Here is a 24375-nt window from a genome sequence, read left to right on the forward strand (position 1 = left end):
AACGTGTAACGGGTACGATTCCCGCACGGAGGAACTCTTTGTGTGATCCACATAATATTGTTCTTTGGGTTCTGGGTGTCATGAGTATGTGAACTTGTATGTTTGTAAACGCACCCGCAACCCAGTGGGAATCCTTGTGTGGGGCAACGTTAAAAAAATTTAAAAAAAGTTTACATCCGAATAAATATATAATAGAAATTCCCAACGAACAACAGTTGAGCAGATGGCCCGCTCGGTACGAGCACTTCGCTCGGAGGATCTTCCTTTTCCTAGGGAACTTTACACACTGATCCCAAAATATTGCTTTTGAAGTTTCGATAAATTTGACTCAATAAAAGTAGCCTATTGTTTTTTAAAAATCCGAGAGATGTGTATGAGGGAGGTCTATGACGCGGACGGTAAAAACCGCCGCAGTTTTAAACTTGCATTGTTTCTAGGGTTCAGACACAATATGTTCTGCAAAGGTGGGATATGCACCTAATCACGAAGACCCTCAACATATCGAATTAGCTGACACTTGCTTCGAACACGGTACCATCATACACGAACTGCTACATACGCTTGGATTCCGTCACATGCAGAGTACTTATGATAGAGACGATCATATCGCTGTTCTATGGGACAATGTAAAACCTGGTGAGTATGGTGAGCCGTGAGAGTGTGGTAACCGTTATATTGTAGCAAAGAGTACAAGCTTTAATCGCTTAATAACTATCAGTTAAATTAGAAACGGGTTTCTTTCAATAAGTCGTATAATTATGGTGATGGTGTATTTTGAATATGCTTACAGGATACGAAGAGAATTTTATAAAATACGGCAATGACTCTGTGACTAACTTTGGAGTACCGTATGATTACAACAGTGTATTGCACTACTCAGCATCAGCATTTACTGCTAATGGCAACAACACTATTATCCCACTAAAGGTAAAAAACTACATAATATACCTATATCTAGATAGCTTTTCCCTTCTGATTGTTCAAACTTTATTTAATATGAATCTGCGTTTAAAAACCAGACTTAAAAAAACCAAAAACTAAAACAAAAAGTTAAAACTAAAAAGCATAAAATGACTAACTGATAGGTTAGAAGTCGGTGCCAATAAGTTTTAAACAAAATTATTCATTCAAACCTAATATGCAAGCTACTTATTGTTCGTGAGTATTAAGTTAGATATTTTGATATGATATAAGTCTTTAAACTGTCGTTGTTACTAGTAACATCGTTAGAACTCAAAACGGGATATTTAGGTACCATGTTTTTTAGTTTTTCGAGTTTCCGATGTTTCGGCACTGTTGCAAGCGCCATGATCACGGATGAACTGATGTACGGAAGATATTCGAAACTCGAAAAGACTAAAAAACATGGTAAATATCCCATTTTGAGTACTAATGATTTTGATATGAGCTTATGGCACCGACTTTTAACCCATCAGTTAGTCATTTTATGCTTTTTTGTTTTAGTTTTTTGAAGTCGGTACCTAGAATAAAATCTTTTTAATATAAGACTACTTAAATCCGTTTTGCTACTTATAATAATCCACATAGGTGCAAAGTTCTAATTAATACAAATTAATCAAGCCCAAACACAAGGTAGTTACTGTAAACCGTTGAGGAATTCCATCCACACGACAGCATTTCCATCCCCATCATATAGATGGTTGGCAGGCCACAACTGTGCGCTTCTCGCGCAACTTTCTGCCTCGCACAGCAAAACTGTGGAATGAGCTGTCGTCGGCGGTATTTCCGAACCGATACGACCTTCAAACCTTTAAGAAAAGAGCATACACCTTTTTAAAAAAGGCCAGCAACGCACCTGTGACTCCTCTGGTGTTGCGGGTGTCCATGGGCGGCGCTGATCGCTTACCATCAGGTGACTCGTTTGCCTCCTATGCATAAAAAACAAATCACGTTACATTTCATCATAAGACCCTCAACGACAGTCCCACTCCATCTAAGTGTAAAGTTCTTATTAACAAAAAATACAAGCTTAAGCACAAGGTGGTTACTGTAAACCGTTAAAGAGTTCTCTCGATTGTCCATCAGCTCCATCATAAGGTCGACTCCAGATATATGGTAAATTGTAGTATTTATAAATCTTTATTAAAAACATAATAGACATATTACTCTATCCTATAATTTTGGAAAGTTCCCCTCTGTTTCCCTAGGATTCCATCATCAGATCCTGACTTGGTGGAAATGGGATCCTCTCAGGAGTATAGCCTCTCGAGCAAAAAAATAATTTTGAAAATCGGTTCACAAATGACGGAGTAATCGGTAAATAAAAAAAAAACAACTGGCAATATGTTCACTCCCAATTACATGGTTCTTATAACACAAATGGTGAAAAATGTGTGTACCGCAGTGGGTAGCGGCATTACGTGCCGTAAGATGCACCTTTGCCTTCACCTTCGTGGATTGGTCTCACTGTCATTGCAGCGGTAAGTCACCTCATTGAGGAGTGGCTTTAGAGGCGCCACGGCGTCCTCACCTACCGCCAGTCGCAGGTGCTTACCGGACATGGAACCGGTAGGTTCCTGTTTCTGATTGGACGGGAGGAAACGCTCGGGTGTCATCATTGCGACGAATGCCCGGAGGACACGGTGGAGCCACCGCCTCGCGCGTCCAGCATTGGTTCAGACCATGGTGCGTAGCGAGGGGGGCTGGGATGCCGTCTCCTCCTTTTGCGAAGCAGTCATGCTAGCCAAGGAGGAGGCAGGGCGCGTGAGGAAAGGAACCTCCTCAAGCCCCAGACGTCGTGAGTAACACTCCGGGCTTCGGGGATCGCGTGACGATCTCCGGCCACCGTAGGCGCGGGTCTGCGCAGCAAGCTACGCCGCCCGAACAGAACCAGACCCGTGCGTGCGGCGCGTCACAATTTGTGCGCTCCTCAAAGAGCCATCAGACCACCACATAAGGGGCCCATTAGGGCTGATGCCTGATCCGGAGCTGCGGACTACCTAGCGGGTTTACCGGAGCTCTGAGCCGGAGTATGGTACTCCCTTTCGCCTGGCCCCCCTTAAAAAACCCCTTTTGTATAAAGGCGTGACGTTGCATTGTATTGCATTATTAAAATAATTAGGCATAGACTTTTCTAATTTACAGGAAAATGTGACTATTGGTCAACGGGAAGGACTTTCTCATGGCGACATATTGAAAGTAAACAGAATGTATTGTGTAAATAATGGAACTGGCGATGAGGATGATCCGTTCGCTGAGTACGACGAAGAAGTGTCGATTGACAAATAAAATAAATCAAGATATAATCATAAATTCTAAATAAGAAAATGTTACGTTGTAGTTGTGAAGTGTGAAAAAAAAACATGTGATTACATAATTAAGTGTATCCATCTATTTGTTGATGTAGGACAGCGCCAATGTGGAGTACCTACACTACCTGGTAATCCATATAGCATTTTATCGGTTTCATTACAGGATAGGACAGTGCCGTGGTGCCCCGGAGGTTTAAGACGTTTCTCACGTATGAGGGCGCGGGTTCGAAACCTAGCAACGGCAAGTACCAATGTGACTTTTTCCGAGTTAACTGGGGACACGGCAGTGTCGAACAATAAAAGCGGCACGGCCGTGCCATCCTTTTCTCGAAACCATTCGGGCCAATTTCGACAACTTTGTTGCGGATAAAACAAGAAGCCTGAATTTTGAAAACACAATTAGGTATACCTACTTTTGTTGACATTTCTCGTGTTATATTGTTTAGTCTATTGCATGATTACGTCCGTTGACTAATTTTATTTAAAAGAATTTAAACTTAAGACAGTAGGTCCCTTAATTAGGGACTAAATAAAATAACCGACTTGGATCTCAAAACTTTTTACGGTAGAAAAACTGAGGTGCGAGTATTGGTCTTTTTTACAGGATATGTATTAAAGTTTGCATTTTTGGACACCACTGACAATACGGTGAAGGAAAACATCGTGAGTTTGAAATTGCCAACCTGCATTAAGCAAGCGTGGTAATTAATGCTCAAACCTTCTCCAGGCGAGATGAGGCCTTTGGTCAGCAGAGGCCATGTATAGGCTGTTGATGTTACGGACTAGGACAGCTAACAATCTGATGGCAAGTTATCAGTGCCGGCCATGGACACATGGAGCTACAAAAGTTCTTGCCGGCCATTTGTTGATTTGAAGATTGGGTCTCCACCTTTCTCACACGGCGACACATAACGCACGTGTACCCAATTATTTATTGATGAAGTTACTATAAGCCTGCCTCGTTGGTTGATTGAGTGCAAGTGCGACTGCCGGACAAGAGGTCTCGGGTTCGATTCTCGGGTCGGGCAAAGTATAAGAAAGAAATCGGATAGCTTACTATATAACTAAGTAGCTACGTACTGACCGATTTAAGTGTGGGAGAGCCATGCTTCGGCACGAATTGGCCGGCTCGACCGGAGTCATAACCACGGCCTAACAGAAAACCAACGTGAAACAATGCTTGCGTTGTGTGAGTATGTGTTATGTGAGGTGACCCAATTACTTCCCTTGCCAGTCCCCGATTCCCCAACAATCCTTATATTCCTAGCCTCCAAAGGGGTAGTGTCTGGTGTTTCGGGTGTCCACGGGCGGCGGCGATTGCTTACCATCAGGTGATCCGTCTAGTCGTTTACCGGCTAAACTATAAAAAAAAAAAAAAATTTAAAAAATTAAAATACCCGACTGCATAAAAAACACTTTAAATAAAAACTGAAAAGTAAAAAACAAGCTTAGTCTAAAAGTGTAGATAGCAATGCTATTACCACAAAATTAAATAATTTCATAATCAATACACAAAAAATAATAATCTTATGCGAAACATAATTGAGTGTAACAGTCGGGACTAGGGAATCCAATCCGGACTATCCGTAATCCGAAAAATCCGGATATCCGTACATTTTTACTCGAGTTGTCAATCCGGATTCGAAAATCAAATCCGCGGATTTTCTGAATAATAAGAAATCGTAATTCGCAATGAAATTATCACGCGTATGTGCGGCTCGCGTCCTCCAGAGGTAGTGTTGGTTATTCCGGTTAATATAATTCGGCTAATAAATCGATTAAAAACAGTTAATAGTCATTAATAGCCAACTATGGATGATACTGTTAATGTTATTTTAGTGATTGGAAACTTCCCTTCATGGTTTTCAGGCTTAGTAATGTCAGATTAGACTTAATTTTCATCATCTTTCTTTATCTTTTTTTTTTTTTTGAGGGGGAAAATCATCCAATGACTTCTCCCACCCTAGGTGAGGCGAGAGGGAGTGTCTTCTTCTGCTTTGAGCCGGAGCCCCGGTAACCTTTTACGTTGTCCGCAGCTCCGGGTCGGGCATCAGCCCTGCTGGGCCCCATCTGTGGTGGTCTGGCTCTTTGAGGCGCGCGCGGAACGCGACGCGCCGCACGCACGGGTCTGGTTCTGGTCGGGCGGCGAGCTACCCTTGCTCGCCGTCCGCAGACCCGCACTTACAGTGGCCGGAGATCGTCACGCGATCCCCGACGCCCGGAGTGTCTACTGCGGCGGCTAGGACGTGAGGAGGATCGTTCTCTTACGCGCTCCGTCTCCTCCTTAGCTAGCATGACTGCTTCTCACAGAAGGAGACGGCGTCCCATTCCCCTTCGCTTCACGCCATGATCTGAACCAGAGCCGGACGGGAGAGATCACCGCCACCGATCACATCCCTGGACACGGCGGTGCTCAGTCCATGCAGGGCACACCGCTACTGTATGCTCCACCGTGTCCTCTGGGTGGTCCTCGCAATGCCGACACCCGGGCGTTTCCTCCCGCCGAATCCGAAACAGGTACCTACCGAAACTTCCGTGTCCGGTAAGCACCTGCGTCAGGCGGTAGGTGAGGACGCCATGACGCCTCTCTAGCCACTCCTCAAAGAGGGGACTTACCGCTGCTATAACAGCGAGCCCAATCATCTTTCTTTATCTATACTATCTATACTAATATTATAAAGCTGAAGAGTTTGTTTGTTTGTTTGAACGCGCTAATCTCCAGAACTACTGGTCCGATTTAAATAATTATTTTTGTGTTGAATAGTGCATTTATTGAGGAAGGCTATAAAACATTACGCTATGACCAATAGGAGCCAAGCAGAGCGGGTGAAACCGCGCGGAAGTAGCTAGTAGTAAATAAATGTGCACTTTAAAACTAATCTGTAGGTCTACTCTAATTCAAAGAAAACGAAGTTTTGTCCAAAACTTCGCAGATTTCGTACTACAATTTTATTCTATTTATTGCGAACTTTCGGGAACCAAAATAAACGAATGAAATGAAGATAAATAAATAGGTTTTGATATGAAATTAAAAATAAAACGTTATTTCAAGTAATTCTATTAGTAAATCAAGAAAACCTACGACTGAAGATTAAACGAAATTTCGGATTCGAGAACCCGAGTAGGCCCCCTCTGGTCTATTTAAAAATTTTCAATCTGCTATTTACATAAATTTTTGGTAATTAAATTTTTTATGCTTAGTTATTTTTTTAATTCCTAATCAGTCCGTTAGTTTTTTATTTTTTGCTCAAAAATAATTTTCTGCCTAATTACTGCTAGAAACACTGAATTCTTCAAAATCTCCTAAGTTTGGTACATCGATTGGATCGGACGCTAACGGATTTATTTCTGGTGTATTAAGAAGTACAGGTTCATTACAGTCACAGGATATTTCATCGATTTCTGATGTTGGATATAAAAAACTTCATATTATTAAACTAACATAAGTAGATTTGTTTATTTTCATGAAAAATCCGTAAAATCCGGATAATCCGGATTGGACCAAAAATCCGTTCTTAAAAATCCGGATTTTCAAAACACGGCGGATTTGCATTCTCTAGTCGGGACCCATTAAATAAACTAGACTAAAATCATTCAATATGGGTCCAATATGGGTAAATAAACTAGACTAAAATCATTCAATATGGGTCCCGACTGTTGCACTCAATTATGTTTCGCATAAGATTATTATTTTTTGTGTATTGATTATGAAATTATTTAATTTTGTGGTAATAGCATTGCTATCTACACTTTTAGACTAAGCTTGTTTTTTACTTTTCAGTTTTTATTTAAAGTGTTTTTTATGCAGTCGGGTCTTTTAATTTTTTAAATTTATTTATTTTTATTTAACACTTTTTAGTTAGTTATAATACGGCTATGTGTTTCTCAAGATTTCACCCGCGACACGAGAGAACTACTTCCAATACCAAGATAATAGAAAAATAACAGACGTCGATCCAGTTATTTTAGATTGATTGCGTAACACAAAGAGAGTAAAGGAATTAGAAAAAGAAGAAGGATTAAGGGCAGTAAAATTTACTATTTACAAATTTCGTAAACGGTCTAATTCTTTAAAAGAATTTTCGTCGTGTGGACTATTTAATTTTTTTTTGGATCTTTTATTGTGAGGGGTTTTTGTCCGTAATAGTATTAATCCTTATCCTTTTAAATAGTCTATTAATTTTCTACATTAAATGAAGATAAAATTTGCTCTTTACACTGTTTTAAAATTTCTACTAGTTTTAGACAAAAAACGGTCTTTACAGTTGACGCGTCGCATGGGCTATAGGTAAACGACTATGTAGATAGATTCCTTATTTAACGTTCAGCAAAGCGAGGGCGGGTCGCTAGTCCTTTATTTATAAATAAATTCATTGTAAATAATTTAGTTAAGACGTACTTTTATTATCACTTTTCACTTTTAAGTTCAGACACCGCTAGTCAATCGCGTCGCGTAGTACCTATACGAGTATTTAGTTTGGACAATAAAGAACATAATTGCACATAGTATTTTTTTTTCTATATGTCAGTGATATACCATTTTGGAATCCTCATGATGAGCTCTTTAATTTGATACCCATATTGTAGCAAATAAAAAAAAATTTTTTTTTTTACTCCTGTCTAGGGCGCCTCACGGCCACCATGTTGGTTTTTGTTTTACGTCACATATCTAAGAACACTTGGGTAATTAAGACGAATCCAACGATACCCTGATTGTCGAAATCCATCAAGCCGTTTCGAAGAAATGAGGTAATAAAGAATATTAGGCTCATACATACAAGATACGCGCGAAAAACATAACCCTTCCTTGGCAGTCGGGTAAAAAACTGCGAAGTCAGATTTGTTCATTTTATTAGATGTTTACTAGATGGAGATCGGTTCGAGCTTTAAACTGTACCTAGTTGATATTTTCTCTCAAGGTTTCTCATGAGTACTAAATAATACTATCCATGACAGTTTATTGGTACTATAACCATTTATATCTTGACTTATAATTGTTCTATTTATAGGAAACTAATTGAGTTCTACAACAGTATCGTTTTACACTTCAGTCTTACGCCGTCGAGTCGACTATGATGTTTAAGTGATCGATTTTGATGTCCATAGTTAAGGCATCACTCGTTAATAAGGCGTGGAGAAATGTTACAATGTTTAGTGCATGAGTGCTTTGAATAAAGAAGTTACCAAGGAGTTTTAAGATGCAACAGTTCCATATGAGACTTGTAGTTCTGAGTATAATCATAGTTACGTCAATTTCTGCAGGTTCGCCGATATACGACAACGTGGACTTTGAAACGGACGGTAAATATAAAGTACTTAATGACCATTATGAGCCTTGTAGTTCTGATATTTTTATAATAAATATCGTGAGACATAATAAATTAATAAAAAAATACGGTTTACTCACGTACATTAATGGACTCATGACGAAGAGTCCCTTTGGGAATCGAAACTAGTAGAGCTTTTCTCCATTAATATTCGTGAATAAATCGTGATTTTTAGTTAATTGTAGTTCTGAGCATAATCTTATTTATTTCTATTTCTACAGATGCACCGATATACGACTATGTGGACTTCGAAACGGACGGTAAATCTATTCACTATACACTTAATGAAAACAGTAAAAAAGGGTGTATGTACTTTCCAAATTTAAAGTAGGGTGTTAGGTAAACATATGTACACATATGTATGTAATGTATGTATATTTATATGTCTGTAGTACTCGTCTGTATGGAGTCTATAGAAAGGTCTTTAAAAATAAAATTGAGGTTTACTTAATATATCCGTAACCTGTAATTGGTATTGGTAACTTTGTAATTCTTACAAACACTATGAAAAACAACAAAATAACTACTACTAAAACTATGGTACATGGTCCTGTTAGAGCACAGCAATTTGGCTTACGTATTACCTAGTTACCTACTTATCTAGACACATCGTCACACCTTTAATCCCCGAAGGGGTAGGCAGAGGTGCACATTATAGCACGTGATACCACTGTACAATGTACGCCCACTTTTTACAATTTACGTCGCACTTGGCCAATGAGGCAGTCATCTTATCTAGACTAATAAATAAAATTGCAGTGTCTGTTTGTAGTATTGAAATAAACGGTTTTTACTGTATGCACTGCCACACTGTAGGTACGTACAAGTTACATTTTTAAAATGTATGTTAATCTGTCTGTTTGTTTCGGCTAATCTCTGAAATGGCTGGACCGATTTTGTCGGGATTTTTTTTACCGGTAGCTGATGTACTAAGGAGTAACTTAGGCTAAATATACTTCATCTAGCCTAAATTCGGTTAGAATTAGAAGTCTCTCTACACGGAAGAAGTCGCGGGCACTACACTTATTTTAAGTTAAGATACTGTACATATCAGTCGCCACTATTCTATTTATTATGTAGATATTGATTGCAGGTGAATATGGAGACTATTTCGAGGGTGACACGGCCATGCCGGACTCGCAACCACAAGCAATAGATGGCAGTTTCGCTCGCAATGGTTTAATCGATGAAACTCGACGCTGGCCAAACCATACCGTCGTGTACCACATCAATGAGGAAGACTTTGGTTTGTAACGTGTACCTAACATCCTGTATGTATGTATTATATCTAGTTTTGTATTTTTATTTAATAGGATGGGGTTTGACCACCGTCTAACTTGGCTAGTTGGTTATTCCACCAGATTTCTCTAAGCCAGCAACTGAGTAGCTAGTCATAACTGGTTAGCGTTGCAATTTTACTTCTACCTATGCACTTGAAATTGATCACGTTAAATAAGTACTTAATTAATTGTGAAATGAACTAGTAAATTTGTACATCGATTTATTTAAGAATTTCCGGACGAATTTGATGTTTGTTTTATGTTAATTTGGGCACAGGCGCGGGACCCCATATTGCGCGGGCCCCCAGAACCTAGTTATTACGTTTGGTTACTCCACCAGAGTTCTACATGCCAGCTACTGAGTAGCTAACAACTCCTTTATTCAGTACTTCTTCTTAACTGGTTAGCGTTGCAATTTTATCTATATCTATGCAATTGGCATTGATTGATCACGTTAGATAAGTACGGTACTTAATTACAGAAAATGTAGGTACGTTACAAATGTTCAAAACATTCTTCTGAATGATGTTCTGATTTTTGCCTTGACCTCTCATGGCAATTTTGATGAGGTCCAACCTAATTCATTACCTTAACTTGTTGTTCATAATTATTTATAGGGTTCCTACAATAACTAATGTTATTGTTTATTGTTATCGTTTTGATTCTACCGATTTTAATTTTCTTACAAAATAATCCTTTTTTTTAATACTCGATTTCTCTGCCACAGATGAAGAACAACTGTCTAAAATTAACGCTGCTATGGCGGACATAGCGAATCATTCGTGTGTTATATTCCGACCCAGGGAAACAGATGACGAACATGCAGTCATTATAAAAGTAAATATTTTTCTTAATAATTGGTGTTGTATTTATGTACCTTATGAGTACCTCCCGCACGGAGGAACTCTTTGTGTGATCCACATAATATTGTTCTTTCGGTTCTGGGTGTCATGAGTATGTGAACTTGTATGTTTGTAAACGCACCCACAACCCAGGGGGAATCCTAGTGTGGGGCAACGTTAAATAAATTAAAAAAAGTTTACATCCGAATAAATACATATATGTATAATAGAAATTCCCAACGAACAACAGTAGAGCAGATGGCCTGCTAGGCACGATCACCTCGCCTGGTCGGAGGATCTTCCTTTTCCTAGGGAACTTTACTCACTGATGCCAAAATATTGCTTTTGAAGTTTCGATAAATTTGACTCTATAAAAGTAGCCTATTGTTTATTAAAAATCCGAGAGATGTGTATGAGGGAGGTCTATGACGCGGACGGTGAAAACCGCCGCAGTTTTGCCGTATTGCAGATGGGGCCTTAAACTTGCCTTGCTTCTAGGGTTCAGATATATGTTCTGCAAAGGTGGGATATGCACCTTATCACGCAGATCTTCAAGTTATCGAATTAGCTGACACTTGCTTCAAACACGGTACCATCATACACGAACTGCTGCATACGCTTGGATTCCGTCACATGCATAGTACTTATGATAGAGACGATTATATCGATGTTCTATGGGACAATGTACAACCTGGTGAGTATGGTGAGCCGTGAGAGTGTGGTAACCGTTATATTGTAGCAAAGAGTACAAGCTTTAATCGCTTAATAACTATCAGTTAAATTAGAAACGGGTTTCTTTCAATAAGTCATATAATTAGGGTGATGGTGTATTTTGAATATGCTTACAGGATACGAAGAGAATTTCATAAAAGACGACAGTGACTATGTGACTAACTTTGGAGTACCGTATGATTACAACAGTGTATTGCACTACACAGAATCAGCATTTACTGCTAACGGCAACAACACTATTATCCCACTAAAGGTAAAAAACTACATAATATACCTATGTCTAAATAGATAGCTACCTTTTCCCTTCTGATTGTTCCAACTTTATTTAATAATAGCTTTTGCCCGCGACTTCGTTCGCGTGGAATAGTGACTTCCGGCAAATTTTTGGTTTTAACCACATAGTACCCGATCTCGCGGGATCTCTTCAAAAATGTGATGTGGAAGATATTCTAGGGAACTCCTCAAAAATCAACATAATGAGCTCTGCGTTTGAATTTAATAGATGTATACTCACTTAGGGCATTGAAAAAATTGTTTAAAAACGGACTTAAACTAAAGAAATATTATAATCTTTCCGAAATTAAGATGAAAACTAACTTAAAACTAAAGAATTAAAGAAAGCTACGAATTACGAATTTATAACAATGAAAAAAGAAATTATATTACAACCTATCCTCTATGCTATAATAATCAAGCTTAAACTATATTTAAAAGTAACGACTTAAATATAATCTAATTAATTTATAAATTAGACTTACAATTTTATTAAACAATCTAACTTTTTTTTTTTTGTATCGCGATGGAAATTCTCATGGACTTCCCACGCCGTGGGGACGACGGGGGGGGGGGGGGTGTGCCGGACTCTTACCGGCTAAAACCACCGCGGTGTTCCTCCACTGCCTGTGGCCGTGATCCGGGCTGCCCTCACGGATTCACCGCACCCGCTTCGACCTACCGCTACATTTGCGGCAGGTCCCGCCACGTTAGCGGCCCTGGGAGGCTGCTTCCCTTCCTCGAGTAGCGCGCGTGGAACACTACGCTAACGCCTACTCTCGCCTATACAGCGGACGTCTGACTCCCCTAGTCAGTCGCCCGCAGGCCTCTCCTATGGAGGTCGTAGATCGGCTGCCGCCTCACGGCGCTGACGATTAGTGCGTCTACGGCGGGAGGTAAAAGATCTTGATTCCCTCTCCCTTTCCGCCGCTTCCTTTGCCAACATGACTTGTTCACAGAAGGAAGCGACTCCGTCCCATGCACTCTCACTGTCGACCATAGCTTGTATAACAGTCGACAGTGAGAGGTCTGTCCCGCTGAGTACTGCAATGAGTTCACGGCGCGGCTCTGCCCATGCAGAACATTCTTCGAGTGTATGCCGCGCCGTGTCCTCCAAACCATTAAAAACTAACTACAGTAACTACTAATAATCGATATTAAACTAAACCTACGTTTAATAATTTAACCAGAAAACCAGGTAAACCCAACAAATTAACTTTTTAATTGACAAATACTACGAAACTGCTCGGCCGATACCCAACCAAATGAATGTAACGAAACCATAGTGCGATCTATTTCGATCCCAACACCATCTATCGAGGATAAAGACAACTCGGATTATTTATCTATACTCCGTTCGGGCATTTTCTTTGTACTAAAAGTTTAATTATATTGATATTATTTTTTTCATACCTTTTTACTATTTATTAACTTTTTTTCGATGAATTAAAAATAACATGAACCGAAGTCGTGTAACGATCGACATAGAATTATCTATACTCCGTTAGAGCATTTTCTTTGTACTAAAAGTTTTATTATATTGATATTATTTTTTTTCGTACCTTTTTACTATTTATTTACTTTTTTTCGATGAATTAAAACAATAACATGAACAGAAGTCGTGTAACGATTGCGGTAAGAGTGAATAATTGAAAATTATTAATAGTTATCTATTATTATTAATAATTACCAAAACTCTTGGTAAAAGTGATAAATTAATCACATTTGTCGGTTATTATTAATAATTATACCCTAGTAGTGATAAATGTAATAAGTGGCCAAGATGTCATTTTTATTTAAATTTAAACGGCAATATATTGTACTTGCACAACAAATATTTGTTGAATTCTATGATAATACTTTTAAAATTCATACTTTCTAATTTGTTGCATTTATATGTGCTACAGAAGATTTACAGGCAAACCAAATATGATTGTTTTTAGGATTCGTGTTGATTTTGTTAATGAATCAATAATTGTTTAATTTTTTTTTGTTACAATTTTATGTACCACGAAAGACTTTCTTGCATAAGTTTGATGGTAGGTTTGATTTTTAAAATAATTTTATTGTTAATACCTACTCCTCAAACAGGGGACTTACCGCTGAAATGACAGCGAGCCTAGATAAATGTGCCCTAGAAGGGGGCACTATTTAATATTCTAGTTCAGAATATGTGAATTTGTTGTCCTTTCGTTTTAAAGCAAGTACAAGGCCCCTTGTTTGTATGATTTCTAATTAATATAGTCGTAAGACTGTGTTTAATATTATAAATAAGTACCTGCTGGTCAAAAAACATTGGGTTTATATTTATTTTATTACTTTTACCAATATGTGTCGTGAATTATTAATAATTACTACTAAAAGTAATAAATTTCTATCGATTATTCACATTTACCAAAACGTGTGGTTATTATTAATAATTTAGTAAAATTATTAATAATTTTCAATTAATCAGATTTACCGCAACATAACGATCGACATAGAATTATCTATACTCCGTTAGAGCGTTTTCTTTGTACTAAAAGTTGTATTATATTATATTTTTCATTGCTTTTTACTATTTTGTAAAAACAAATTTCCAATGAATTAAAACAATAACATGAACTGAACAATTGTAATGACACCATTGCGCGATCAACGCCATCTATCTACGGAGTATAGGAACAGCTCGACATTGTTCAATTCCGTATTATAAGTACGGAATTAAACAATAGATGGCGCTGTATGTCCGGAATAAATTTATTTTTTATTTTATGAAATAAAAATATCCTATGTCCTTTCTAAGGTTCTATACTATGTCTGTACCAAATTTCAACCAAATCCGTCAAATAGTTGCGGAGATTAATGGTGTATAAGCATAGAATAGTGTTCGACGTGATTCTTTAATTTGACATAACTTTTTTATTTATGAACCGATTGACATGAAACAAACACTAAAACATAACTGAAGCATACCACAATATATTCGTGAAAACCGCATCCAACTCGGATCAGCCGTTTCTGAGATTAGCGTGCACAGACAAACAGACAAAAAAAAAGTTAATTACATTTTTGGGTTCGACATCGACATAACAATAACCCCTGCTATTTTTTTTATTTTTATTTTCAATGTACAGACAGTACTTTTCTACAATTTTATTATATGTATAGATATAGATGTATAGATGAATCTGCGTTTAAAAACCCGACTTAAAAAAACCAAAAACTAAAACAAAAAGTGAAAACTAAAAAGCATAATATGACTAACTGATAGGTTAGAAGCCGGTGCCATAAGTTTTAAACAAAATTATTTATTAAAACCTAATAAGCAAGCTGCTTATTCTTGATGTGTATTAAGTTAGATATTTTGATATGAAATAAGTCTTTAAACTGTCATTGTTACTAGTAACATCGAGTAAGTAGTCAACTCGGACCACATGCCTACGGCCCATTTGGGACGAGTTGGGGAAATTAAAAATAAATTAAGTTTTTAGTGGTCAACTCGTCCCACTATTTTTTTTGTATGGATTTTTAAACTTTATCAATGTTTGGTACAGTTAGCAACACAAGATTAAAAATATTTTTTTATAGTTTTTTTCTTTACTTTCGTTTTGTTCATAGATTATTTCATATTAAAAAATCCTGACGAAGTAAGAACCTCTTTTTTAGTGTCGGTTAAATAATTTATTACCTAAATTTTTTTTAGCAATCGCACAAATTCATGTGTTAACCAAAATTACTAAGAATAGTAAACATGTGTGGCTTAAACTATGGTCATGGCGGTCACTTATGAAGTAAATGATAACATAGATATAATGAAGTTCCTAGAAAATCTTTTGTTTTCAACAAAGTAATAGAACTTTATTATTTCCACACTAACCCTTTTGCTACTGACTGTACCTTATCTCATTGTGGTAGTGACGTGGGACGAGTTGACCACTAAAATATTATTTTATTTTATTTTCTGCAACTCGTCCCAAATGGGCCGTAGGTATGTGGTCCGAGTTGACTACTTACTCGTAACATCATCGTTAGAACTCAAAACTGGATATTTTGGTACCATGTTTTTTTAGTTTTTCGAGTTTCCGATATTTCGGCACTGTTGCAAGCGCCATGATCACGGATGAACGGAAGACATCCGAAACTCGAAAAGACTAAAAAACATGGTAAATATCCGATTTTGATATGAGCTTATGGCAACAATTTTTAACCTATCAGTTAGTCATTTTATGCTTTTTAGTTGTAATTTTTTGTTTTAGTTTATGAAGTCGGTAAAATAAAATCTTTTTAATATAAGAATAGTTACTTAGATCCGTTTTGCTACTTATAATCCACATAGAAAAAAAACCCATCAGACCACCACAGATGGGGCCCAGTAGGGCTGATGCCTGATCCGGAGCTGCGAACTACCTAGCGGGTTTACCGGGGCTCCAGTTCGAAAAGCAGGAGTAGGAACGGGGTGGTTTTTAGTCAGTAAGAGTCTGACACTCCCTCTCGTCTCGCCCAAGGCGTGAGAAGTCATTGGATGATTTTCCCCCTCAAAAAAAAAAAGCCAAGGAGGTGGCGGGGCGCGTGAGGGAAGGAACCTCCTCTAGCCCCTGCCGTCCCGAGTAACACTCCGGGCGTCGGGGAGTCTGCGCGACAAGCTACGCCGCCCGACCAGAACCAGACCCGTGCGTACGGCACGTCGCATTCCGTGCGCTCCTCAAAGAGCCATCCGACCACCACAGAAGAGGTCCAGTTGGCTTGATGCCTGATCCGGAGCTGCGGACTACCTAGCGGGTTTACCGGGGCTCCGGCTTGAAAAGCAGGAGTAGGAACGGGGTGGTTTTTAGTCAGTAAGAGTCTGGTACTCCTTTTCGCCTGGCCCAATTTAATGATTTTCCCCCCTTAAAAAAACAATGTTAACAAAAAAAAACCGACTTCAAAAAATAAATATTCCAAAACAAATTAATATGCACTAAAAAGTAAAAGAAATAGTTGCGCATTTTTCAACAACTTAATATATCAACTAACTTTACTAACTCATCACACACATTATAATGTAAGTAGGTACAATTATTGTTATTTCTGGAGTCGGTGTCAGCCAACTAAGATAGGTTTGTTATTTACCTATTATCACAACAAAACATTACAGTTTTACACCAGTTGTAAGTAGGTACTTAACCACCACTCCGCCCGTGCCGTGCTAGTTGTTGGCGTTTCCTAGGCTGACACTGACTCCAAAAATAACAATAATTGTACCTACTTACATTATAAAAAAAATGCATTGTATTGCATTATTAAAATTATTAGGCATAGACTTTTCTAATTTACAGGAAAATGTGACTAATATTGGTCAACGGGATGGACTTTCTCATGGCGACATATTGAAAGTAAACAGAATGTATTGTGTAAATAATGGAACTGGCGATGAGGATGATCCGTTCGCTGAGTACGACGAGGAAGTGTCGATTGACAAATAAAATAAATCAAGATATAATCATAAATTCTAAATAAGAAAATGTTACGTTGTAGTTGTGAAGTGTGAAATAAAACATGTGATTACATAAATAAGTGTATCGATCTATTTGTTGATGTAGGATAGCGCCAGTGTGGAGTACCTACACTACCTGGTAATCCACATAGCATTTAATTGGTTTCTTTACGGAATTGGACGGCTAATAAATCTGATGGTTAGTAATTGGTGCCGGCCATGGTGCCGGCCATGGACAACAGAGGAGCTACCTTGCTGGGAGTGTTTGAGTGTAAGGAGTGGCTTGTGATGGAAGAGAAGATTGGGCCTCCACCTCCCTCAGACGGCGAAACATAAGGCGTGTGTATAACCGAAAGAGATGAACCGGATAACTTTTATTTATTTATTTAGTAAGGTACATCTACATAAAACATATGTTTTAAAATTTTATGACCGAGATAGAAACCTTGTATGTATATATCTCTAATAGATGTAGGTACACAACATTTACTGTATAAACACAAAAAATAGGTTAAACTAGGGTATTAATTTGTTAAGAAAATTACAACAGAAACAACATAGACGGAAATTGAAATAAGATATAAACTTACTAGATATCTAACCAGCTAGGTACCAATGGCTTGCATCATAGTTAATTACTTAGATATGATTTCAAATAGGTATAATTTTTAGCATTATGTATTATATAATCAAGTAGTAGGTAGAGGAGTAGATGATAAACGATAATAAATAATTAAGCTGATTAATAAGAGACGTAATGAAGTGAACTGCTCGGTTGTAACCGTAGTTGAGCCATATGGAGCAAGATCGATTACCGCATTGATGGGCGGGCATCACCTATATGATTTTACTATCGCAATAGAGCTATGTTTATTACCGTATGAAACAATCTACCTAATATGTTTTATATATCACCTAATTATTAGGTGTGACCTACTTTTTTATAACTTACAGGAAAATGTGACTATTGGTCAAAAGATAGGACTTTCTCATGGCGACATATTAAATCTAAACAAAACGTATTGTAAAGAAACCGACGATGAGGAAGTTAGGTTCATTGATTGAGAATATTGACGAGAAAGTGTCTGTGATTTACAAATAAAGTTAGTTATAAACCTAAATAATAAAATGTTACGTCGCAGTCAATTGTAAATTGTAAAGTGTGAAATAAAACGTATGATTACATAAAATATCTATTTACTTGTTGATGTGAGACGGCGTACACTACCTCGTAATAAATAGCACTTCTACTAGTTTATTCATAAAGTGAATAAAAACTCTTTTATAGAATTTGGCAATTTAGTACCTACACAAGAGTCACTTGCAAAATTTGACTAGATTTGACTGAGCACACAAACAATAGCACACTTACAACGCAACGTTGTTGTCGTCAGGCGTTCTATTGTAGATCAGTAAACAATAAAAGGAATTTAAAATACTTAGGTAAAAGTAAGTTAAGTAGGATTTACCTAATAATCATACAACAATGCTAATACTTAGAGTGGTTGCACTGATGATTAAAGTGGTCTATATTAGCAACAATTTAACACGGTCTGCCATCATTAAAATAGGCATTAATTGATGTCTAATAACATTAAAACGTCTTATTTATTTATCGTAATTACCTAGCAGATATAGTCACGGTCAATTTTCTTTACGACATCGACCCCATTTTGTACAAGGACAAAAATAAAATATCTGATATTTTTTGCATTCTTGAAATGACACGCGTTTTCATCTGGCAATGGCATTGAAGATTGCAGAATACTTTGCAAGAATGATAATACTTAGTTTTATTTCAATTGTATAATTTGTAATCTGTATCCACTAATAATGTTTATTGTTTTGCTTGGATGAAATTGCCGTAATAATAAAAACGCTGCGATTGGATAGATAATCAAAGTAATTAACAAAAAAAACCATGTCTAATGAACCAGCTAAGTGCAGCGAAACAGAACTGTGGCATTCTAGGACAAGTTTTCAAGTTGTCTTTTTGAAAAGGCTTTGTCGGTCTGGCTATATTTTTATCATCGTTTTATTGTTTTTAAATAGAGTATGTCGGAGATAGGTATTGTGAATGACATTTTAATTAGTGGTGAGGATCCAGAGTGGGGTAGGTATTCATTGGGAGAGTATTTTGATCGTTAGATCTCATGTAAACTTGACATGGCATAAACATATGATTGAATAGAATAGAGGGAATGCCTTTGAAAGCTTACATTTTTTGTTCTTTGCATATTTTACACATATTCCTATTTACTACAGTTATGTGGATACTGGTCGCTATTACAAACATTGGTACAAGAAACAGTTAGTTTAGTTTATACGATTTCATTTCTATATCTACTTATTTCACCGGAACGCAACTGGTCAACTGTTGCTTTCCCTTTACTATTTCGCCCATTCAATTACAAAAATGACAAGTTGGTGTTATTGTTGGAGGACGTAAACGTTAGAATAACTGGAGCCAGTAAATGTAGCAACTCGGTGTTGCACGAGTTATGGGTGGTGGCGTGGAGTGCAGTCGCTGTCACCAGCACCTGCGCTGACGCAAGCTTCGCCGTCGCCGCCACAGTTGCGGCCTAACACCTTGTGAAATGGTCGTATCCGAAGCTATATTAAACTTCGCCCCACCCCGGCGGGTTTTGTCCAACACAAAAAATCACGCGGCACTGGGGTACACCACCAGTGGAATAAATTCATTTGCATAAATAAGAATAAAAAATGTTATTATAAAACTTAGAATACCGTTAATATGACACACTTCTTTCGGATACACCGAGTGAGTTGAGTTTTTAAAAAAGCGAAATCAATATCGCGTGCATTTATGAATATTAAACGAAGTCTGACAAATATATTATAGTTATCATGGGACAGACAAAGTTATCGGTGGTTCTATTAACTGTATTTGCTGTCAAGTGTTTGTCGATGACCTATCATGAATTGGAGGATTTTGCGGAGTACCTTGAAAAGACGTCGCAGCTGAGCCCTACGCTAAAAAGTAAGTGAATTAAAGTTTTACACTGATTTTTTAACTATGTAAATATTATCTAAAGTGTCTTACGTGCATCTTATGGACATTGTTAAGTCGTGTACTTAAAGCGACGATTTTAATATAAGAGCAGTAACATAAGAATAGTTTATTTATGTCGTGAATTAAGTTTACCATTATTTGTCTTTGGTACGAGCGACAGGCATGATAATATAAATGCATAATATTTTCGAAGTTTATTAAAAGACCTACGTACAATGTATTTATCGCTAGTATTGTTTTCATAAGAGCAGTTTGTAAGAAACCGATTAAAATCGAGTTTAGTAGATATAGGTAGGTAGTCTAGTTTGGCTAGTAAATAAAAAGCAACGAAGAAAAGGTCACATATAATTGAAAACGAAAGTGGTAAAATATTTTTCCCGTTGATTTTAATGCGCAGTTTAGACGTTCCGGTAATTTTATTCGAATTGGACTTGCAACAAATTATAAAAATGTGTGTGTATGTTTGAATTAAATTTAATGGTTTTGTTTATCGCAATATGGCATTTCACAGAAGGCGCTGATCCTGATGTGGACTATGACGAAGATGAGGTTGTGTCTGATCATGCTTGGGAAGAAAGTGGCAAGTTTGAGGGTGATCTGATCTTAAACGAGCGTCAGCGGCGTCTTATAGTTGAAGATGTAGCGGAGGGCCTCGCCAGAAATGGCATTAGTGATGGAACTAAGAGATGGCCCAACAATGAAGTCATTGTCTATATTCAAGTGGAACACTTCAGTAAGTAGTTTGTTTCGTTTTACGAAGATACGAATAAATTACCCTAACCATTTTAACATTGCATATTTTTCATATTCAATTAATGAATGTTAAATTATTTTGCAGCCAGCGACCAAGTACAAGCAATTCAAAATGGAATAGAGGATCTTGCACGGGCATCTTGTGTAAAGTTCCGTCCATATAGAAAAGGAGACCGTGATGCTGTTGTCATACAAGTACTTTATAGTTACTTCTTTAAAGCAATTTAAAAATCGAAGCTTATGCAATTACAATAAATAATGTTTACTGAATTAGAAATGTTGAAAAAGAAGTTTAAGGAGAGAGTTTTGGTAACTTAAAAAAAATATATTATATTATACATGTTGAAACATAATCATGTTTATGTTACAGGGTAGTCGGAGAGGTTGTTTTTCTCAAGTGGGCTACCAAGGCGGTTATCAAGTGTTAAACTTGTCGGGTCGGCATCCTGTCGGACGCGGTTGCTTCCGACACGGGACGGTTGTCCATGAATTGCTGCACACCCTTGGCTTTTATCACATGCAAAGCAGTCCAGACAGAGATGATTATGTTGATATTGTTTGGCCGAACGTACTTCAAAGTAAGATACAGAATATTGTAATCCATTCACCCACATACATTTTATAAACACTTACACTTTTTGTTCGATAGTCAGATGATGTTAACGATCAGTAGGCACAACAGCCTGTCGCGAACGCTACACAATGCGAATATCAATTAGCCAACCTGTCTAAGCAATAAACGTTCGGTGTGAAGTAAATTCGATTTCTATTGAAAGTTTCTTTGTATGTTAACTCAAACTTAAGTCGGTATATTTTTGTACTAGAGAAATCAATCGTCCAAATAGTGTTCACTTCTGAGACGATATTTTATTTGTTTCCAGCGGCGAGACATAACTTTCGCAAATACAACTCGTTCTCCGTGTCAGATTTTGGCGTGGGTTATGACTATGACAGTGTCCTGCATTACAGCCGACGAGCTTTCTCCGTTAATGGCCAGGACACGATTGTTCCAAAACAGGTGACAAAGATTTTTCCTTAAGCTTTACTCTCGCGCAGTAGATACCTACGTTAAAAGTGTTGGTAATGGATAGGAATAAAATTGAAAAGAGGCAATTAAAAAGCAATATTTTGTATGTATTAAAAATGACTAAAGTGCGTGTTAACAAGTAATTATTGTGGGTAGAATGTGTAATAATCGATTCCTGCATTACCCAAGGTCGTAAAATTCCTAACATTTATTTCATTGTGAAAGTAATCTGACAGGAGATAAGTAAAAGTTTTTGTCAAGGATTAATTTATACATTTCAGGCTGGTGCTCAAATCGGACAAAGAGTAGGACTATCAGATAAAGATGTACAAAAACTGAATAAAATGTATTGTGACGCTGAATCAGATAGTGGCCAAGCTGACGAAAATGTTACCAAAAAGACGGAAACTAAAAAAAAGAAAGGCAAGAACAAACCGTTTGATGGACAAGGAATTGGCTATCACCAAGGTAAAGCCGTGGTTTTCAAACTATTACCAGCTGCCGAAACTTATAAGTTACCTGACGTACCAAGTTTTCATGTATTTGATTATTTTAGTAAAGAGCCGCAAATCCTGTCGACGTCGGAAAAAGAAGGTTTTCGTATTGGAAAAGAAATAGCATATTCCTACAATCCACCTGAACCAATGACTGCAAGAGATGTTCATTTACCGGCACATTCGGGCCATGGTCTTGAGTTAAAATTACAAAAAGAACAGGCAGAAAACAAGGAGCAGAATGAACATAAACATGTTGTAGAAGTAAAACCTGTAAATAGTCAAATTAACAAGCAGTTGAGTAATTCTGAAACGGCCATAGAGGTCCCAGTACTTGAAGGTCACACTAGTCAACCAGAAGCAGAAGAAACTGATGCAGATTTAATTGATGCATTTGATAGACTGTCAAAAATAATAAGATCACACGTGTATCCTTCTCAGACGCCAGATCTAAGTATTTATAAAATAAATAGTCAGTATACCGATCATTACAACCCTTCGCATCCTAACGCTGAGAGAGGTAAACTTGTGTCTCCCGTGCAAATTCAAAAAAGCAAGCCAGAGAGAGATGAAATGAACGCTACTGTAAAATATATAAATAATATTTACGATTTTAATCCTGAAAAAATTGTCAATGGCAACGAATACAACAACAAAAAACAGAAGAAGATAAAAGATGAATCTATAAAAATTGTACCTGATCAAGAAAATCATTCATTTCCATGGTATAAGAATTATAAAGATGATTATATTTCTACGCCCGATTTTGAATCCCCTGAAGATTTTCCAGCCAGAAAGGGCTATTCGAGCATAGCTTTTGGAAAAATTCTACACAGCGACGAAAAACCACACGACAATGAAGATGAATGGTATCAAAAATATGTCAAATACTATCCAAATGACGAATATCACGATTATTCTAAAGATAGCTCTGAAGGACTTGGATATGCTGGAGGTGTGAAAGAAAGCTTGAATAGTCCTTCAATTCCAAAAAGAAAAGATCATGATTATTCTATATATCGCGTGCCAGAACATGTGGCAAAAAATTGGTATAGGTAGTAAAGATTTCAGTCATGAAAATAGATAGAGTACCTAGAATAATGAAATTACCAACTTCTTCCATGTCAATAGTTAATAATATTAGATGTATTTTATTTTAAGTAGCTACAATAAGTTGTTAATAATTTGTACAGTTTTATTGTTATTAAATAAATTTACCTAATGGTCAAGTCAATGTATTTGTTTTCTTTTTGAATAAAACATAGCCCTTCACTAAGATTTTCTCGTGTGTCGTGGGACCATTTACAATTACAATTTGAATACATAATTAAATCGTGTTTTTTTATATAAAATCAGTAAAAATTACCACATATGTATGCGCCTCCACTCGAAAGTCGGCTTTCCAGTTTTCATTCACGGTCATGTGTCACTGACTATCGATGACTCCACAAGCAATCTATAAAAATATAACATGTGATTTTCCTTGATGGGTAAATGATGAAATTTTTTAACTCTCAATGAAATTGTCGCGATACGTAGGTACATGCCTATCCCGAAACAAAGTAGGGACCTACTTATATCTATCGATACGTAACCTAACGTAAGTAATGAGTCTGTAGGTTTTTTTTGTCCTAAATTTACGTACATACCTATGTAGGTACTTGGCAAACCGTAATAAAGAGTTATTAAACCCATTTCATATGCCTAACAAACAATTTTACTAACCTGATATGAAGTAATAATTCCAGTATGAATAGCACGGTCGCGACTTTGTGACCAGTGTCCAAGTCCAAGTTGAGTAAGGTAAGTAAGAAAATTCAATGATAATAATGAATTTTCACAGTACAAGTTATTGACGATCAGCACGAACCAATATTTGGAAACTT

At 37.2% G+C, this 24375-nt stretch overlaps 2 protein-coding genes and 1 long non-coding RNA gene across 6 annotated transcripts in view; 2 read left to right on the forward strand and 1 right to left on the reverse strand.

The window, feature by feature from the left end:
- Window positions 1–15718, reverse strand: part of LOC126911257 (uncharacterized) — a 59701-nt gene extending 43983 nt beyond the window's left edge. The window contains exon 1 of the long non-coding RNA XR_007705771.1: window positions 15586–15718. This is a non-coding gene — a long non-coding RNA (uncharacterized LOC126911257). The remainder of the gene's footprint in view (window positions 1–15585) is intronic.
- Window positions 1–18333, forward strand: part of LOC118263151 (seminal metalloprotease 1) — a 30508-nt gene extending 12175 nt beyond the window's left edge. Inside the window, exons 1-7 of one of the 3 annotated variants that reach the window (XM_035574961.2) lie at window positions 8317–8573; window positions 8821–8859; window positions 9693–9845; window positions 10607–10716; window positions 11220–11415; window positions 11570–11706; window positions 17024–18326. In XM_035574961.2, coding sequence (XP_035430854.2) covers window positions 8471–8573; window positions 8821–8859; window positions 9693–9845; window positions 10607–10716; window positions 11220–11415; window positions 11570–11706; window positions 17024–17170 — 885 coding nt within the window. In that variant the 5' untranslated portion in view covers window positions 8317–8470 and the 3' untranslated portion in view covers window positions 17171–18326. Of the gene's footprint in view, window positions 1–8316; window positions 8574–8820; window positions 8860–9325; window positions 9416–9692; window positions 9846–10606; window positions 10717–11219; window positions 11416–11569; window positions 11707–17023 lie in introns of those variants that run through there. The other 2 variants (XM_050697271.1, XM_035574962.2) reach the window with 2 other exon arrangements.
- Window positions 18334–19740: 1407 nt separating this feature from the next.
- On the forward strand, window positions 19741–23723 carry LOC118263088 (seminal metalloprotease 1-like). 2 transcript variants are annotated; one of them, XM_050697270.1, is made up of 7 exons: window positions 19742–20182; window positions 20727–20948; window positions 21054–21163; window positions 21339–21546; window positions 21850–21986; window positions 22277–22463; window positions 22552–22761. In XM_050697270.1, exons 1-7 carry the CDS (start codon window positions 20050–20052, stop codon window positions 22611–22613), a joined length of 1059 nt encoding a protein of 352 aa, XP_050553227.1. In that variant the 5' UTR covers window positions 19742–20049; the 3' UTR covers window positions 22614–22761. The 2 variants fall into 2 exon arrangements, with proteins under 2 accessions (XP_035430765.1, XP_050553227.1); XM_035574872.2 differs by having other exon boundaries at window positions 19741–20182; window positions 22277–23723.
- The last annotated feature ends 652 nt before the right edge of the window (window positions 23724–24375 follow it).

The sequence above is a fragment of the Spodoptera frugiperda genome, chromosome 12 (assembly GCF_023101765.2).
Source record: "Spodoptera frugiperda isolate SF20-4 chromosome 12, AGI-APGP_CSIRO_Sfru_2.0, whole genome shotgun sequence".
In the NCBI taxonomy this organism is placed as follows: domain Eukaryota; kingdom Metazoa; phylum Arthropoda; class Insecta; order Lepidoptera; family Noctuidae; genus Spodoptera; species Spodoptera frugiperda.